At 41.6% G+C, this 19,264-nt stretch overlaps 1 protein-coding gene across 1 annotated transcript; it reads right to left on the bottom strand.

The window, feature by feature from the left end:
• Positions 1–428: 428 nt before the first annotated feature.
• On the bottom strand, positions 429–13,895 carry RFC4 (replication factor C subunit 4). The gene is made up of 10 exons (XM_082487366.1): positions 13,659–13,895; positions 12,961–13,039; positions 8,238–8,317; positions 6,960–7,079; positions 5,946–6,089; positions 5,529–5,649; positions 4,948–5,073; positions 3,228–3,308; positions 1,348–1,464; positions 429–599 (listed from the first exon to the last, which is right to left on the bottom strand). The coding sequence occupies exons 1-10, from the start codon at positions 13,781–13,783 to the stop codon at positions 504–506; spliced, it is 1,089 nt and encodes a 362-aa protein (XP_082343492.1). The 5' UTR covers positions 13,784–13,895; the 3' UTR covers positions 429–503.
• Positions 13,896–19,264: the final 5,369 nt, after the last annotated feature.

The raw sequence follows: 19,264 nt of genomic DNA, 5'->3' as shown, positions 1-19,264 counted from the left end.
TATTTTTCATTATTTCTGTTTATTTTATTATTAATATTTCATTAAAGTAGTCTAGTTCCTTCTAAACTCAAAAGTCTCTTTTTCCTCCTGTGCCTCTCTCTTTGAAGAGGGATAGAGGGGAGCATCTGTCAGTCCCATCTGGGGTCCCTCACGTCCCCAGTAGTGGATTTTGGCCTAAACCACAACACAAAGCCCACAATGTGGGCTGAAAGGAACAGCTTCTCCATTCTCTCTCTGCTTTCAGCTGATGATGACCAAGTATAGTATGTGTACACTCATTTTTGGTGCATGTACCTGTCCACGTGTAAGTCTACCACAAAGAACTGCAAAGCAGGAGCATTACTGCCCCCTCAGTGGTCAGAGAGCTCTTTAACCTAGTGTGAAAAAAACTCAAGTATTCCAGTGTGAACTTTTCTAATTTCTTTTATTGCAAAAAGCAGTACAAAAGTACACAGGTCCCTGCCCTCAGAACCTCAGCCACCACAAAACAGAAAGCCGCTCTGTTAGACGTTCTGCGTTAGCTGCTGCATCACAAGGGCACAGAGACTCACCAGCTGCAGGTATTCATCAGCACCGTCTGCCAAGCATTTGTCTACTTCCTGCCAACAAAAAAGAGAAGGTAAAACTCTCTTAAAATGCTGGTGCTCAGGAGAGCTGTCTCCTCCCTTACGATGGAGAACACCAAGATGAAGTTTGCCAGCTGTTCACTTAATTGGCAATGACTTCAGCAGTCGTGCATCATGTACCCATTATACCAAACTGGGAAAAAAATTACCTCTCTGGCCTCCATCATCTTGAGGAGGCCAAGATGTGACAGTTTCTATACCTGAGGGATGCACAATTTCCTCTGCAACTGCCCGCTAGGAGCATCGCTCTGCAGGTCATCACCACCATCTGCCTTTCTTCAGGCAATTTAGCAAAACCTCCACCACAGATGTCTTTTCTTTAGCAAGTTAATTAACTGTTTTGGGGTGTTTTTTTAAGGCTTATTTTACACTCCACTCCAGAACAAAAACTTGTGTTTTGCAGCTCCCAATTTGTTTAAGTGCTGACTTAAAAATCTTGCCTTAATTTTCCTTCTAAATTTATATTAAAGAAACAAACCAACCCACAAAGCTCTTCCTCAAGGACCCATTAGAACAATATAATATAGCCAATAATTCATTTAACTGGATTTCAATTCCTTCTCATGAAATTCCTCAGAACAAAGACTTAGGTTCTACCAAGAAACATTCAAAACTAAATATCAAAAGAAATCATTATGTACACTTGCAAGAGAAAGCAAGTAAACAAAAATTAATCACTGGAGATTAATGTGGGGGTTTTTAACTCAAGCTACAGACTTACCGCAAGTTTCTCAACTATGACAGATTTCTGCTTGTCACTGTAATCGTCACTCTCAACAACAGTGTCATGCAGCTGGTTTACAAGCTGAGCAACAGCATAGCCTTCGTTTATGAGATTCTGTGTCAGGGACAGAAGAAAATGGAAATGATTCAGCAGCAGAAACACCACAGACTGGAAAACCAATGTAAAAAGTTGTCTGAACTGAGAAAGACTGTACTGAAATTTATTACTGAACATTTACATCTTAGAGGACAAGTCGGTAGTCCGTATGCAGTCCAGCACCCTGCCTGACGGTGACCCGAAGCGAGCACCTAGGAGAGACTGCACAAGCACGGCAGGGACTGCAGGCATAGAGCAATGAGTTTGTTCAAGTATTCTTCACCCTCTGACAATTTACATCTTGGGGATTTTGTGAGCTACAGACATTTTAAGCACTTAACAACCTCCGCTGAACCTGCCCAATCTTATTCTAAAATTAGGAAAGCTTAGCATCCACAGCATCATGTGGCAGTTTCACAGCCTTCACATTTTAAAGTGCCACCTACTTTGATTTATTTTCTTCAGTTGCTAGCCTCAGACATAGAGAGATCTGTAAGGCCAAGATGTTTTTAATAAAATAAAAACCATGGCAACTAAAGATAGCTTTTTTTTTTTTAAGTCAGTAGTGTCCAGTTACAAAACAGGCAAATATTGAGAACAGTAGCCCATGAGGCCATTTAGGCAGAGAGAAGTTTATGAAAACAGGAAAAGAGTTGGTGCAACCTTATTTTTCTGTACAGCAAAATACACGCCCATGCTTTACAGAAGTACATATCCAAATTTTGATATGCAGTTGACAAGCACTGATATTTGAAACAAACCCCCACCTACTCTAGAAACTGGAGAAAAATTCCAAACCACTACATTAGATTAGATCATGGTCTGATGGAAGACTATACCAGCTCTAAGGATTTAGAAAATCCGTATCATCACCTCTTAAGATCAACACATCACGATAAGTAAAACATGAAAGTGTAAGGCTGTGACATCTGCACAAATCCTGGCACAGCAATTCTAAGATTTGCAGCGAGTTTACAGGAGAATAAACCCAGCCGCAAAACCAGAGGTCCTGCCAAAACTGTCCCATGAGGCTCAGCCAAGCAAAAAGCAGGAGGTTGACCAACACTGGCTTTTTTTCACAAAGGCATGGAACGTTTCCCTGGGATAAAAGCGCTATTGCATCCTCCCCTCTGTCAGGGACAACCCCCTGATTTAAAATCCAGTTCAAGACTGTCTGAGCCTCCTTTAAACTCAGAGGATTAGGAATTTCCCATTCTTCAAAGACACTAAGAACCTTTTCTGTGTTAAAGAAAATAAATCCACCTCTATAAACCAGTAGCTTGTGCCTTCTCCAGCAAGATCTATTTTAAGTCACTGCAATTTGTAAGACGAACTTACTCACTAGTGTACTGTAACATTACTAAGAAATATTTTAAAAGTGAAGACTTATTACAGCTTTATTCAGATCCTTCTCATCTAACACAGCTTCCATGTAAGGAAGGTGACTAGTCCATTCCCCTGAAGGCGCAGTCCTACAGGCCTGAGCCAGTGTCTCACTAGGAATTCCTACTCTGCCTAATTCAGCCTAACAGCTCCACGTGTCATCAGTTTCACTCAGGAGAAAGCCAGAGTCACACTGGTAGGGAATCTTATTTGCAGCTTTGACAGTTCTTCCTCAGAAGGGATAGATCCAAGTACTAACCGGTAAAAGACATGCTTCCCGAAATGTGCATCCTAACTGATCTGAGGCTAAACGTTCTTCGGCTGCTGCCCAGCACCAAAGGATTCACAGGGCAGTGACCTGGAAAAACATCCAGGCTGGAGCACTAAGAGGACTCTACCTTTGCCAGTGTTTCCAGTTTCTCAAATGAACCACTCCGGCAGACAGACAGCAGCTCATCAGTTGTTTCTTTAGGGATGACCTGTAATGAGAATTTACATGTCTTAATTTCAACTTTGTAAACTTAAAATTGGAGTCGATGCTTACGGTAACAGATATGAACTGTTTATGCAGAAGGCTGTTTTAGCATTGCATTCTTCTACACACCAAACCACTTTCAAGCAAATATAGAAGATAGACTAGCTAAATTAAAGAGTGAGAGCTAGGCAGTAATATTCATCCTATATTGGAGATTTTAAAATAAAAATGATATAGTGTCAGTGAATTGTCAAAGTCACCTTCATAAATCCAATACACCATGGCTTATTCAGGGCACTGACTCAGTGCAGGACCTACTTCAACAATTAGATCAGCCAACACTTTCTGTACCATTCTACACTTAAGCAAAACAGCAAATCGGTTTCCTCTCCAGTGATGCACTGGGAACATACAAGAAAAAGACCAATGCAACAAGATCAGACAATAAATCAGAAGAAAAAAAAGTTGACAGATGCCATTATTTAGCTCTGAGCAGGGAAGCACCGCCCACATTCTCCCCTCTACTCATTGTCATTCCTGTCAGTTGAGTGGACAGTTGGGTTTCAAAGCTCCTCTATTAATGCCAAGGTCATTCCAGGGTCACAAAAGTTATGTACAACCAAGAACTTGAAGTCTTTCTGAAGATGTAAAGTTGGGTTCCTTTGGTTTAAACAAGCATTATTCAATAATGGAATTTCATGCTTCTCTTTCCTGTCATTACTGTCAACTTCTGCCAGGTTTCTTAGAAATTGTGATTTACGGATATCTGTAAGTTAAATGCAGCTCTTTTAGACAGCTACGTACGCAAACCTGAACAATGAATTCACTGAGAAAACTGTTTAGGACTGTTCTGTAAAACACGCACAGTAGCAATTGCCTCTGGTTCCATAAAAGTGAAAACCCCACAACCTTTACAATTAGCTATGATGCTGGCACCTTCAAGGGAAGTGTGTCCATCATTAAAGCCCATTATTTTTCAGCTCCTCAACTCCTAATCTCACATTCCTTGCTTTAGGGGGTAAGTGTTTTGTTGCTATAGGAACACCTTCACACAAGTTTTATTAAACGCATTTCCTCCCAGGTTTCTCCTGTCCTTGCCATTATTATCTATGTCATTCTAGAAGAAATCACTGCTGTTTTGTTAAAAAGCAAGATCCTGCACAGATCCTTGAAGAGATACTGTCACTGTGAATGTTAAGTTGAAAATAAGCTGCTGCTGAAAGTCATTCCCCTCTGGTGTTTCCAAGCCATATTTTGCAATGATCTATACTTATATACTTATATTGACACACACACATATATAAAAGTGCCAAAAAGACATTCTAGTCTACTGCCCCACAAAAGGCAATAAATTTTGCATTTGTGGGAGAATGTTTCAACTTCAGTTTGAATAGAAGAGTATTTTACAGTTTTTCTTGACTTAGAGAATAAGTTGCTAGAAACTTGCTATGTAGTGAGTGTACAGAACCAGGCAGTCTTTAGAATTCTGGTGGACAGTGTATCAGTACTGTACTGCAATACTAATGGGTATAAAACAATCTTTTAATCAAACTTTGAGCAAAGGTAGCTACAGGTAGCAAGTACACTTACTGCACAAATGCTTTTCAGACTAATTACAAGAGAAACTGTAAAGCATAGCTTACCCCAGCAATTTCAGTGACTACCTTCTCTGTGATCTCTTTCCCGCCCATTAGGCGAGTCGCACTTTGAAGAAAAGTAATTGCTTTTCTTAAGTCCCCTTCTGACACTTTAACAAGGTAAGATACTGCCTGAAAAATAATGTTGAAAATGCCAAGTTATAAGTTCTCTGTTAATTAAAATCCAGTACACTTTCTCAGCATATTGATCTTAAAACATCAATTAGTGCCTAGGGCAGATTGTCACAGACAGGCACAATACGCAAGTTACAAAGCAACCTCTCTACTAACATAAATGTGTGCTGGCAGTTTCAGACTGAAACATGGTCTAATGCAAGTATACTCAGCACAGAACGAAAAGCCCTACAGTTCAGTTTTGCTTCAGTTTCCTCTGGTGGATGTTTCTCTGGTTTTAGCAAGACTCCTAAAATTCCCTCTATGGAAGGAAAATAATATCAAAAACAGTTTATATATTGTATTTAACACAACTGACCAGTCTGGAAAGGTATGCTGACTTAGCCCCTTTCACTGTAGTGCAATTATACACTGGATTAAGCAATAAAATTCCATGGGAACCATGAAGTTACCTCACTACTGATTTTCACATGTTCCTTCTCAGAAACCTCCAATAGCCTCTGCTGTTGGATTTTGTCTGACAAAGGCTTGAAGCGGAATTTGGAGCATCGAGATGTTAGAGGCTCAATTATTCTGAAAAAAAAAAAAAAAAAAAAAAAAAAAAAGAGGAAGGTAAGTGCTTGGTAACTGAATGCATGCGTCAAGTTCATACAGACAAAGCTATCAAGGCAGAAAAGGGCAGCATAACCTTAAAAAATAACTGTAAAAAATAGAATTTGATACCTAAACTTTGTCTTCAGTCTTATATTCAAATAGTTCCATCTCTATCAACTCAAAACTATGAAAACTAGATAGCAACCTCTCAGTGAAGAAAAAAAAAAATAAAAAAAAGAGTACAGAATAGGAAGAGCAACGAATTCCACACGTACCTGCTGATGTAGTTACAAATAAGACAGAAACGTGTTGTTTTAGATTCTTTTTCCATTGTGCGTCTTAAGGCTGCCTGGGCTGCTGAAGTCATTGAGTCTGCTTCATCCAGGATAACAATTTTAAAAGGAGGACAAGCTTTACCACTGAAAAATAAGAAATCTGTTATCCAGGAGACATGCAATATACAGACCAAGAAAAAAAATCAGTACAAATAGCAAGTCACATTTTAGTTAAGTATTTATACCCCATAAATAGAACACATTCAGAGGGTCAATCTTTTTTATTATTTTTAGATAAAGGACTAATATTTGTACTAAAGGGGAGGACTGAGTTCCCATAGAAAGACCAACACTTGAATACTGCAAAAGTCCTTCACAGAATGTACTTTTGCTTTAAGTTTCTTCTTTTAACAACTAATGCAGCTCTTCTTTTTACAGGTTTCCCGATTCCCCGAACTTTAAAGAACACTGCAGTACACAAGGCCGTTTCTTGGCAGATAGTCCTGGTATGCAGTTTCTTCCAGCTACTTTCCACAATCTGTTTTTTCCACTTATGTGGCTTCACCTGCACAGGGCTTCTTACCACCTAACACCAGAATTTTGTTAGCATCTTACAAACTAGTACCCATCTTGCATGAGATGCAGATTAGAGGTACTAGAGAAGTAACTTCCACCATCATTTACCCAAAGAAGCTTTTCTATGGTAGCCAGACAACATCTGCAAAGTCAACAATGTATCACCAGATCCAGAAGACTCCATATTTTGGGGTTTTCCCTGTCTACCTCTCTCTGTCTCCAACAGCACTAGTAAAAGTTCCTCCCAGGTATTCAAACACTCAACATGAAATTGCATGAAGTCAAACCTTAGCCAAAGCACTGCATGTGTTACAAACTTCTGGGCAATGCTGACCCACCATTTATATTAGAATTATAAAGTTAACCCAAACAAAAACAACCACATGCTTTGTCCTAAGCAAGAAAGTCCATGAGAGCCAGCTCTGATCCAGCACTTACTCTGAACGGCTTCCAGCTGCAGTTAGCTGAGCAAAAGCCTTCACTTTTTCCCGAATCACTTGTATTCCACGCTCATCAGAAGCATTCAACTCAAGGACTCTTTGCCGGAATAATTCAGGTCTGCAAAATTTTTATTACAACACGTTAGCTGCTAATGCTTGCAATGATACATTATAAAGTATATCAACAGCCTTTCTGGCCTTTTTGAATGGCAGGTATTATTTTTGCCAGCATTATTAAATAGGATACTTCATTAAAAGACAGTTAAATAGAGATCATTAAATGTTAGGTACAAATTTCCATTACCTATTTTTACAATTGCCTCCCAGACTGCAGAAACTGCATAGTGTAAAATTACATCAGTTATTCAGAAAAAAAAAAGTAGGAACTTGGCTTCATAAGTTCACAGCACTATATTATATGCCTTTCTACTTATATGCTGTGAGCAATGTAAAAGAACAAGTAAAATGCCATTGCAATACTACCAGAAAGAAATATTTAGAAAGTATAAAATAGGCAGTATTTAGCTGCAGTGCTATACAGCAGCACCTCTGATTACAAAAAAGAAAAAACTAATACAGTGGATTTTAAGTTCTGGGAATTCAAATGGACACACAATGTGGAGTTGTCTTCCTACTACTAAACTAGAAGTGGTTCTTTCCAAAAAACATGAGCCAAAAATTAAAGACGCTGACAGGGGTCGGGGGAAGGGACTAACCTCAACATTAGATTTGCTCATGACATCAGACCACCTTTGCATCAATTTTTTGCTTATGGGTCGCTGAATTCACTACTCAAAACTCCCAAGAGTTACAAGTGAGGTGATGAATGTACACACGTTGGATTTTAGTCTGACTCCAAATATTACTTCCAGATACAATTAAATGGTGCCTAACGGAAAGATAACAATACAGAAATTCTAGGAAGTACTTTGAGATCTCTGTGTAGCTAACAACTTACTGCATATACCACTAAAATTAGAATTCCTTTATAAAGTTCAGTAAGGCATATGCAAGCCATTTCTTTTCATACTCTGCTGTGGGGTTACACAGCTGCTAGTCTCATGTGTTGTAGGTCTGTACTGGTAACAGAAACCAATGACTCGTGACAGGACAAACAAGAAAGAAATTTCATGTTAGAGCTGAATTAGAATGTGAAGATACTCCTGAAAAAGACCTAGAAGCTACATAAGAACAGGCAATGACCAGAAGCAATCTGTCACATGATTAGAAGACATGTGAACATCGATCACACCAAAGCAACTTGATTCCAGCTTACCCGTAGAGTTCTCTAGCTGCTGCTAAAATAGTAGAAGTCTTTCCAGTTCCAGGTGGGCCATAGAACAACAGATTGGGAAGCTGAAATAGCAAGGCACCTTTTTTAAAAAAAGCAAATAAACAAAACAAACCACAAACAGGAAAATCTACTGAAAATCTGAGCACCTGATAGAGCAGAAACTATCTACTCCTCCCAGTAAATAATATCAAAGTCTTTCACTTCTAGGTCATTTCACATAGTGCTCTAAAAGAGGACAAACAGTTGCTCTTTATAACACAGCATGAACAAGCTGTTATTTGGTGGCACCATGATGTGTTCTATCAAAATTGATAGTTTAATTTCTATTTTATTTTGATATACTCCCTCCAGGTCATGTCTGAGATCACTAAGGCCTACAGAACTTACTGTTATGACTGCAGTGACATGAAAATTTATCCAAGGATGCCCTTCAAGCAATCTGGATACTACTAGCAGTGCAGCAGTGACAAAATTTGGCACAGGTTAACTATCTTGTACTTTCTCAACTCCCCATACTGCCTTTTCAAGCCATGGTGAGCATTCTGTGCTGCCATTAACTCCACTGCAGTAAATACAAGGTAGCTTGTGAATGCCTGCACTATATTGCAGTGAGTGCAATGCAGACATACCCTAACGCTAATCACAGAGATGCTTGCAGCAACTGACCGTAATGCATGGCGCTGGCAAATTTCTACATCCATCCAATGATTTTTCAGAGGAGGAGACCAGTGGCATTTCTTAAAGAGATTAGTTTAACCAATCTTTCAAATAATCTAATTAATAACCTCAGCATGAAAAATAGGAATGCATTAAAGAAATATGCTGACACAGGAAGATGAAAGCAGCACAGCAAAGACCGCAGTAATAATACAGGATGACGTTTAGCAGCACAAAGCATAAAAACTCACAATTTGAGACTATAACTAAATATCTGCTAGATGTCTGGAATAAAATACAAGCTGACTTTGTTTTGCCTGTCAGTCAGAGGAACAGTATAAGACTGCATAACATGGTGGTCCTAGGATGTGCAGTTTCAACACACGGGGCTAATAGGACTTCATGTGGAACTCTACACACAGTTCATGTCACCCTTAGTCAAGGATGATGAATCCAAACTGGGAAAGGTGATTAAAGGAATGAAGAGCCTATCTTATGAGAAGTGGCTTTTTTAAAGAGTTTAATTTAGTTAGCTCAGCAAAACAAAAGCTGAGAGGGGATATGACTGATCTCCATAAATTTGAGAGCAACACAGGGACAAAGAGCAAAGTTGGCATAAATGAAATTTGCATAAGTTAGCCATGAATAAATTTTCACTGAAATCAAGAAGCTTTCTAATTAGCACAGGAGCAATAACTTTCTATATTACTATTTCAAGTAATCCCTCTACAAATTATCAGGCCGCACTTTAAAACTGCTGCCTTTGGCAATAGGGGATGTTCCAATTGGACGTTCTAGGAACAAAAATCCAAGACTCCTCTCTGATCAATAGCAAAAAGACTAACCTCTCAGTCTGACTTGATTTCCGGCTCTTAATAAAAATTCTATTTTTAAAGAGTCAGGTAAAATTAGATTAGAGAATTTCATGCTGAATATAGCAAGCAATGCAGACAGAATGGGAACAGCAAAACCAAAGACATCCAAAGAACACAGAAAAATGCAGGAGTACACAATCCCTAATCAGAAAATGAAATAGAGACAGACCAGTTTGGTAAATAGTGTCCCACTTTAACAACTATGATAATACACAGAGAAAAGATTCAACTGTGTATGTACTGGAAAAATACAGCTAGAAGAATTTCAGTCTTTGATCAAGAGTATATAAATCCATTTCAAGTTTTGCCTGCTCTTTCTACCAATCATTCATTGCTTGTTTCTCTAGTTACTAAAAAGTAAACAGCATTCAGTACTAACAAATGTTTTTTCAAGTTCAACTAGATACCACAACATTATTATCCCCCTGTATCTTTTAGGAAAGCTCCAGGGAGAGGAAATGTTTGTTGAATGATAGTTGAATATTCACCAACAACCATGTTCGGTTAGCACACTGCAAGGGTAGACATTTTCATGGAGATTCATAATTTCATGCCTGTGTGCTAATTCACACTCTACTAGTTCTCAAAACAAGCATTAGCAGGTAAGAAGTTTTAATAAGAATCCGTTTCCTAATTCCACTAAACCCATACTCTATTACCGTTTCTGTTTCAACCTCGCTTAGGCTTGTTTCTCACTGAAGTTATCAGCAGTATTTACACTACTTTTTCACCAAGCACAGCCTAATCCTTTATGTAACTGTGGCAGTATTTTTAAACAGACTGCAACCTGATCTGGTTATCCATTTTTCCATGCTTGCCAGGGGTAAGCAGAATACCTGCAGACATCATCCTGCTTATGGGAAAGTTACCACATATAGTGCAAACATCAAGTCCTTTTCTAGGAGTTTCAGGACGTAAACTGCAAAGGTAATCCTACACCTCATTCTCTTTTCAGTTATTATGATGTCATCAAGTAAAGGAAAATTAAAGAATACTATAACACTTGTCAGTTTCTTTGCAAAAAAATCAACAACAAATCAACAGTCTTGGCAGACAGAAATCAATTTCTCCAGCTCAAAATCACTTGGACTCTGGTCTCCCCAGTTTATAACAGGACAGATGCTTGCTATTACAGATGGAAACATATCAGGGACTTAAAAGTCCTGCTCTATTTAGCAGCTCCCAAACCAAGGCCCACAAACACTTACAGGCCAATCAACAAAGGACTGGCTCTCCATTTTCAACACCAAGGTTTAAATAAAGAACATTACACAAACCTACAGTGCTGTTACAGCTGTTTCTCTGATCTCCCCAGATCTCAAAATTCAATAAGAACTTCTGAAATAAGTACCAGCCACCTCAGAGTTTAAATTACACTTTGGCCTTTTTGATGAAATGAGTCCTTTCAAGAACTAACAAAAAGTCTAAATTTTAAAAGCATCAAATATTTCAGAGTACTTGCATGATTTTGCTCTCAAATGCCTTGCTGAGTTTGGGTAGCTATGGCAAAATACAAAGCCTGTAACTGTAAGCAGAAGTTACAATTTGTCTTTTCAACTCAGGAAGCAAAAAGTCAACACAAGTGTACAGGCTCATAATCCAAGAAACATTGCTGATCTAGAAGCTGTAAGGTTTTAAATAGCTGTTGCTCAAAATAGAACTTCACAACCCATCACCTAAGCAATGTTACATGACTGATATGTCCAGACAGAATAGGTGGCAGCACCTCATTTCTTTTAGCTGTTAATAGTTCCTTGCTAGTTATCTCAATTGTACAAATATTATAATATAGCAGAATTGCTGTTGAAACCCAGATTTCTACGGGTACAACATTATGTGGCAAGGTCACATTACAACAGCATTCTCAAAGTAAAATGAATATGGAGACATGAATTAAAGAAAAGAATTATACAAATCTCCCAGTTCTGTCATAACAGCTTCATTTTGGCTCCCTATACTCAAACAAATAAAGTACTTCTGCTTTTGCAAGTTCTGATGAAATGAGTATTTCCAGGTAGAAACAGACTTATATTAGTCAAAACCAGAACTGCAAAGTCCATTTTCATAAGATAAAATTTTAAAATACCAAAGACTACCTGTGCTTACTGCACATCAGAGAACGCTACAAGCGAAAGGCTTCTTGCATAAAACTCTGAAAATTGTCCAAATTGTTCCTTTTAGCTCTTCGTGAGCAGACAGCCATATCAGAAATGTCATTTTCAGAACATCCACCAACCACTTCAGCTGGCATTAGCAGTCCAAAAAACAGAAACAGCTTTTGAAGCACAAGAATGACCCTTTTAGGTGCAACGTGGAGTAAAAAAAAAAAAGTCTCGGCATGTACAAAGGAAGGAATTGTCCACGTTTGCAAGAAAGTACAGCCATCTCTTGGCTACCTACTTTATTTCCCCTTCAGTCCTTCCACCTCCCCATCACCTGGTTTGGAGGAAATAACTTTCATTCAAACTGATATTTACTGAATTTTTTATCCAAAAGCAAATGCAAGTGTAAACAAAAGTAACTGAAAATGGTCTGCTCATCCTCTTTATATTCTTAGGTCCCAGGTGCCAACACTGCAGTGAACTTAGTGAAATTGTCATACTTAGCCTTTTAAAGCCAAAGAGACTTACTTGGAAACGCTAAACCAAGAAGTTTGGTGATCACTATATAAGTAGTAGACTTGGCACTTCTAACTTCAGCTTCCCTCATTAGCAAACAGTGTATTTGTTTTAATGTTTAGCAGTTTTGTAGAAGCACTGACAGATCAGTAGAACTACTTAGGAATGACTGGCAATCTGACCTTTTCTATGAAAGAAAAATTTCTCCTCTCCTCTCAAACACGAATGTCAAAAGTACTAGCTGAACAGGAGTATAGACACAACAAAAGCCTTTCCAGATTTGAAAACATTAACAGGAAGTTTACCAATTAAGCTTTTCCAGAAAAATTCCAAATTGCATCACAGAGCTGACAATTTTACAACGTTTAAAGGGCTGGAAACATCACAAATTTTACACATATATCATCACAACATACTACAAGGAAGCCACTTAGCTTGTTTCTAAAGCACCACTGTAAAAATGATCATTGTCGAGTTAGAAATGAGAAGTTTTTGTTATTCCTGGATAAAGCTTCTGCCTAAACATACTGATTGGGTAGATGTTATTACACTCACATCAGCACCTTCCAAGGACTTTTTCAGCACAGCAACAACTTCGTCCTGGAAGGCAACTTCATCCACATTTTTGGGGCGACTAAATACAAAGACATTAAAAGCAATTCATTAGCTAACAAAGTTCCAGAAGAAAACTGAAATTGAGAAGAACATCTCCCCTCCTGATTACATTAGATACTGAAGAATTACAGAAAATTTTGTAGTTGAAGCCAAAATCATAACAGGAAATCTGTCTAATGCCTCTGGTCTGTATAACTGAAGTGATCTAACTACTCAGGAAGCTGTTTGTCTACTTCTATTGTAAACATCAGCCTGAGCTGTTTTTAGAAGCAGAACTGTATTGCAGACTGCAGTATTTACCACTTCATGAGCTGACACAGGCTTTTCAAAAATGAAGCATGTAACGCACTTCTGCACCAAGCCACAGCAATGAAACTGCACTGCTTGACACAGGCAACAGAGGCATTTTCTGCTCAGTAGCACCAACAAAGGGGTCTTAGAGTAATTCATAGTGCTGGTTCTCCCCAACAACTAAAAAAGTTAAAGCTGTTGTCCCAGGTGGAGACACCTACCGCTGCAGCCCCCTTTGCTGTGCACCCACTCCCTCTTCCACACACCCCCTCCAGAGCCAAAACCCTCCTCACAACCAGCCACTGCCACCCCGGCCAGCGACCCCGCTGCCCCAGAAGAACCCTTACTATTTTTCCACCCAGGGGATGGGCTTGAGCCTCTTGCCCTCCCCGCTGCTCCCCGCTGCGGCCTTCTCCTTGGCAGCGGGGGGCTTGGTGCTGATGGAAGACGGGCCTTTGAGGAAGGCCTGCATGGCCCCGGCTGGGCTCGGCTGGGCTGGGCTGGGCTGGGCTGGGCTGTGCTGGGCTCTTCACCGTCACCTCACAGCCTCCCCCCTCAGCCCAGCCGTTAGGCAGAGCGGCGCACAAGCCCACCACACCACAGATCCCACCAGCCCTTCCCGCCAACCCGCCACCGGCCGGGGGCGGGGCCGCTTCCGCTCCCCCTTGAGGGCCAACCACAGAGCTCGGCGCCGCCGCGGGGGCGGGCATTGACGTGACGCCTCGGAGCCCCGCCGGCAGCTCTGCGCATGCTCTGGTTTCTGAAGCGGGAGGGGGGAGTGGGGAGGGGGAGTGCGCGCGCTCTGGGGGCGGAGCGGGAGGTTCCCCCGGCGGTGCCGTTACCTCAGGGGGCCGTGGCCGCGCCGCGCCTCCCCTCAGGGCGGGCCTGGCGGGGTGCCGGGCGGCTAGCGCCCTCCCAGCGCCCTCCCGTCCTCGCCGTCGCTCCCAAATGCCCCTTCCCCAACGACGGGGGCGGGGGGGAAGTGCTGTAGAAAATGGGCGCCGAAAGCAAGCATAGGAGGAGCCTCTCCTGTCAGGCCCTGGGGCGGCGGCCGCTCCCCTCGCCTGGCGGCTGAGGTGGGTCCTGGGGGGGTCTCTGGAAGTGAAGCCCACCAAGGCCGGAGCGTGCCCCAGCCCTGTCCTGCTCCAGCTGCCCCTGGCGATTTGCCATTTTACGGTCATGGCTGCTCAGACCGCCTCCGGCCTTTGCTGCTGCCGTGCGAGCAGCTCCCCCAGGTGTACAGGCGCGGGCGTTATCTGTGCTACCAGTGAAGCGAAAGTGAATCCTTTCTGTTTTCCCATTACTTCTAATAATCTCCATTAAAGCAAAGCTAGGGGAAAAATAAAATGAGGGGTATGATTGATGTGACAGCTCCTTTTAAAGGACAAAAAGGCATCCTAGAAGGTTTGGCAGTTGTGATGTACACCCACATCCTCATATGCTGGGTAGCTACAGTTTATCCTCCCTATTATGCAGCAGGTTTTGTGCATAAAAAAAATAAAGCAATTCTGCTACCAGCAGTTGTACATTGTGTGGTGGCAGATGTTGAGTTTTACCATTGCCCCTTGGCTACTCTTGGGCAGGAGGCTCTGCCGGGGCAGCCTGGGCAGCCGAGGTGGTGATCATCCAGAATAGAACCTGTGCACGGGAAAAGAGTGGATTTGAAATGGTCTCTATGGCAACAGATGAACAGTCTTTGGAAAAGGAGATGCGGGAAAGAATTTAGGCTGAAAATACATCATTCTCTCAGTGAGACAAGCCTGTAATCCTTGTCTAGGCAATTTTAAACAAGCTGTTTCCTCTCATCTGGCATTCTGCTATTGAAGCATGAAATACAGATCGTATCCTTAGCAGCAAGAAATGCCCACACATATAATTACTGCAGTTGTCTTGTTCTAGATGAAAATGCGATGCTATATTTTTTTCCCCACTGTGATTATATTTGGTACTTCCAAGTCATGGTAACTTGGAAATGGTAAGGATGTATAAGCAGCTAGAACTGATTAGCTTTCTTTCAGAAACTGTATAAAGCTCTGTTGTATTTTTGAAGCTTCATTCTATTTGATGGTCTCTATTTGGTCCACTCTTCTTAATGGGACCGGGGACCGCTTCAAATATACCTGGCATTTGAGCATTTTATCAACTATGTATGCCCCTCAGGTTCAGCTCAGCAATGGAACTTCCTGTCTGCTGCATTACCTCGACTTCATAACACAACTTTTTGTTTCATTACCTTAACAAACCTAAGATACACTCTGTCCCCTCACCCAGGTCATTAATGAATAGATTAAACAAAATTGGACCGAGTATTGACCCCTGGGGGACACCACTGGTTACAGGCCTCCAACTAGACTCTGTAATCCAACTAGACTCTGATACTCTAGTATCTCAGGTCTAGTTTCACAGCTGGTACAAGTAGATCCAGCAGCTCAGTGAAATGACCCCATACATTGCACTACCACAGCAGCCAGGAGGTAGAAGTGGGAGTGTGCGGTGGGATGGGTAGGGAGGTGAAGACTGCGTCTTTTGGTGGCAGGGCAGTTTTTTGGCAGTTTTAGCTGATGGGAAGCATGGTTCCCTTCCTTCCCAGTTTTCCTATACTGGCATTTGCAAGTGTACAACCACGGAATGAGGGTTCAAGAGCTCATCTGGCAGAAAACCAACGTGTCAGGGGTTAAGGACAGTAGCAGGGCAGAAGACTTGATTAGGGGGAGGACATCTGTCTTTATAAGTTACTCTGCCTTCTGCCATGGACAACTGCCCATGCATCCACCAGTCTAGACCTTCAGCTTTAATGCTTCCTGGGAGATGAGCTCGGGTTTTCTTATGACACTGAAAGTGGACAAGTGACTTCCTTAAAATAAACTACATAGAGTTAGGAAGTAAGCTGACCCTAAAAATTACAGGATCACTTTGTCCAAAATTCAGTCTTTGTTTTAAAAGAGGAAAGGTGCTAGAAAGTGTTAAAAGAAATTATTGTAATTGAAAGAGGTATATATTGATTTTCTTAAAAGTTTAACAGCCAACATTTCTCTAATAACTTTCAGCATTTGAAGACTTCTGTCAGAATTATGTAAGCAACACAGAGCAGACTGAAACTGGCAAAGCTGTGTAAACAAGAGGAGGTTCAAAGCAAGATGGCAAGATTGTTGAAAGGTATGAATTGGACTATTTTTTTATGAAGAGATAGTAACTAGGACAGCATTCAGCTCAGCTCAGGAAAGAGTGACTGAGGGATATGATTGCTATATATAAAGTCATGGCTAAGATGACTTCTCAAGAACCAGGAACCAGAGGCCTCAAATTGAGCTATCAGGCTTCAGATTTAAAACCAAAAGAAGTTGGTTGGTTTTTTTTTTTTCACACAATGCGTATTTAAACTGCAGATCTTGTTGCTACCAAACTTTATGGCTGTCAAAATTATAAACAGATTCAAAAAATAACTAGACAGATTCATGAAGAAAGGGAGTTTTAAATATGATCAGCCAAATGCAAACTTAAGCTCAGAAAAATCTACGAACTACAGACTGCTGCAGTCTGAGAGGGGAATACTGGAGAGGGACATGTCTGGAGAGGGACACTTACAGGACTGTAAGTGCCCTGTTTCATACATTCTTTCCTAAGGGTATATTAATGGTCCTACTCACAGATGGGCCTACTGCCCCAGTCTGTGTCAGGACAGCTGTTCTGGAGCACAGACAGCAAATGATTGATGTAAATGATGGTGACAAAAAGGTTTATGATGGGGAAGGAAGAAAGGGAGCATTTGCTTGCACTAGTTTTAGAAAAAAAAAGAGTGTCTTCAGCAGCCTCTTTTCTTTCAGAATGGATGCTAGAAGCAGCTGTGCTCCTTTTCAAGTAAAGTAGCTGAAACAGCATCTGAGGCAAAGCAGGTCAGGCTTTGCAAAGCTTAGCCAAGAGGCTAAGCATGAAGGCAGGGACCTAGGCATTGCTGGGGGAGCTGTGTGCAGGAGGAAAAGTGTACATGCAAGTTTCGTCAGAGAAGTGAAGATTTGTCACAGTAGACAAGATTGTCAGTGACAGGGCAGTGGAAAGCCGAGAACAGCCAGAGAAGCACTAGCACTGTGAGCCTGTTAAAAGCTAAGCAAGAGCAGTGTTGACTGAAGTGTTCCAAAAAGAACAAAAGTAAGAAAACTTGAAACATGGAGTGGTGTTTTCCTTTACTGCATGATTATGTTACAGAAAGCAAATGGCAATCTGTGTGCCTTCTTTGTTGGTATGCATCAAAGAAGTATCTGACTCATTTACCAGTTTCTTCTACTAATGGAAATGTACTGCAGTACTGCCATAACCAATCAGAAGTGGTGATGGTGTAATTACCTTTCCTGATTGTGCCAACAGTGTTATAGTTCTTCCCAGACAGTAATAGAGCCCCAGCCTTTGATACGGGGATCAGAGAGTCTACAGGCAAAAGTTAAGGGAGGAAGAAGTGTGATACCTAAGTAGCCTGTTTGCAAAAGAAGGAAATTGGGAAAGGGATTCTAAACTTTTCTGTTATTTCATCAGCCTGCCTTTTTTCTGGTATGAAAATGTCTTCAGATGCACTCTGTACAGCAGAAGGTTGTGATCTTCTTCTGGAAGGATATTCTGGCTGTGTGACAGAACTCAGAGGGTTGTGATCAGTGGCACAGAGTCTAGTTGGAGGCCTGTAACCAGTGGTGTCCCCCAGGGGTCAATACTCGGTCCAATTTTGTTCAATATATTCATTAATGACCTGGATGAGGGGACAGAGTGTATCCTCAGCAAGTTTGCTGATGATACCAAACTGGGTGGGGTGGCTGACACCCCAGAGGGCCGTGCTGCCATCCAGTGTGACCTGGACAGGCTGGAGAGCTGGGCAGAGAAGAAACTAATGAGGTTCAACAAAAGCAAGTGCAGGGTCCTGCACCTGGGGAGGAAGAATGCTAGGCACCAGTATAGGTTAGGGGTGGACCTGCTGGGAAGTAGCTCGGAGGAGAAGGATCTGGGGGTCGTGGTAGACAGTAAATTATCCATGAGCAAGCAATGTGCCCTTGTTGCCAAAAAGGCCAATGGAATCCTGGGCTGCATAGGGAAGAGTGTGGCCAGTAGGTCGAGGGAGGTCATTCTCCCCCTCTACTCTGCACTGGTGAGGCCACAACTGGAATACTGTGTCCAGTTTTGGGCTCCCCAGTTCAAGAGGGACAGGGAACTGCTGGAGCGAGTCCAGCGAAGGGCAACTAAGATGATGAAGGGCTTGGAGCATCTCCCTTATGAGGAAAGGCTGAGAGAGCTGGGACTCTTTAGCCTGGAGAAGAGAAGGCTGAGGGGAGACCTTATTATGGCGTACAAGTATCTAAAGGGTGGGTTGAAGGAGGATGGAGCCAGGCTCTTTTCAATGGTTCCCAGTGACAGGACAAGGGGTAATGGGCACAAGTTAGAACATAGGAAGTTCTGTTCAAATACACAGAAAAACTTTTTTACGGTTCAGGTGACAGAGCACTGGCACAGGCTGCCCAGGGAGGTTGTGGAGTCCCCTTCTCTGGAGATTTTCAAGACCCGCCTGGATGCAGTCCTGAGTAATGTGCTCTGGGCAATCCTGCTTTAGCAGGGGAGTTGGACTAGATGATCTCTAGAGGTCGCTTCCAACTCTGAAACTCCGTGATTCTGTGATTCCTGAAAAACTAAGAGATGGGTGAGCCTATAAAGGTTATGTAGGACTGGGAAAATGGCATTAACCTATGCAGTGAAAAAGGCAGGCTAGTTTCATGGATGGATCTCATTTTGACCTTTAATAGCCCTTCAGTCTGTTGGCTAAGTGTTTTTTAGTGACACAAGAAAGATATATAGCTACATAAGATGAAAAAGAAGGAAAGATTAGACTAATTAATATATATATTTCGCTGTGAGAGATTCCCCTTCCATCTGGCCAGGCTACAGGATCTTGTAAACATATTTTGTTTGCAGTGTGCAA

Source organism: Vanellus vanellus (assembly GCF_965231255.1).
Source record: "Vanellus vanellus genome assembly, chromosome: 8".
In the NCBI taxonomy this organism is placed as follows: domain Eukaryota; kingdom Metazoa; phylum Chordata; class Aves; order Charadriiformes; family Charadriidae; genus Vanellus; species Vanellus vanellus.
Note: the sequence above shows the minus strand (reverse complement) of the source record. Positions and strands in the feature narration are given on the sequence as shown.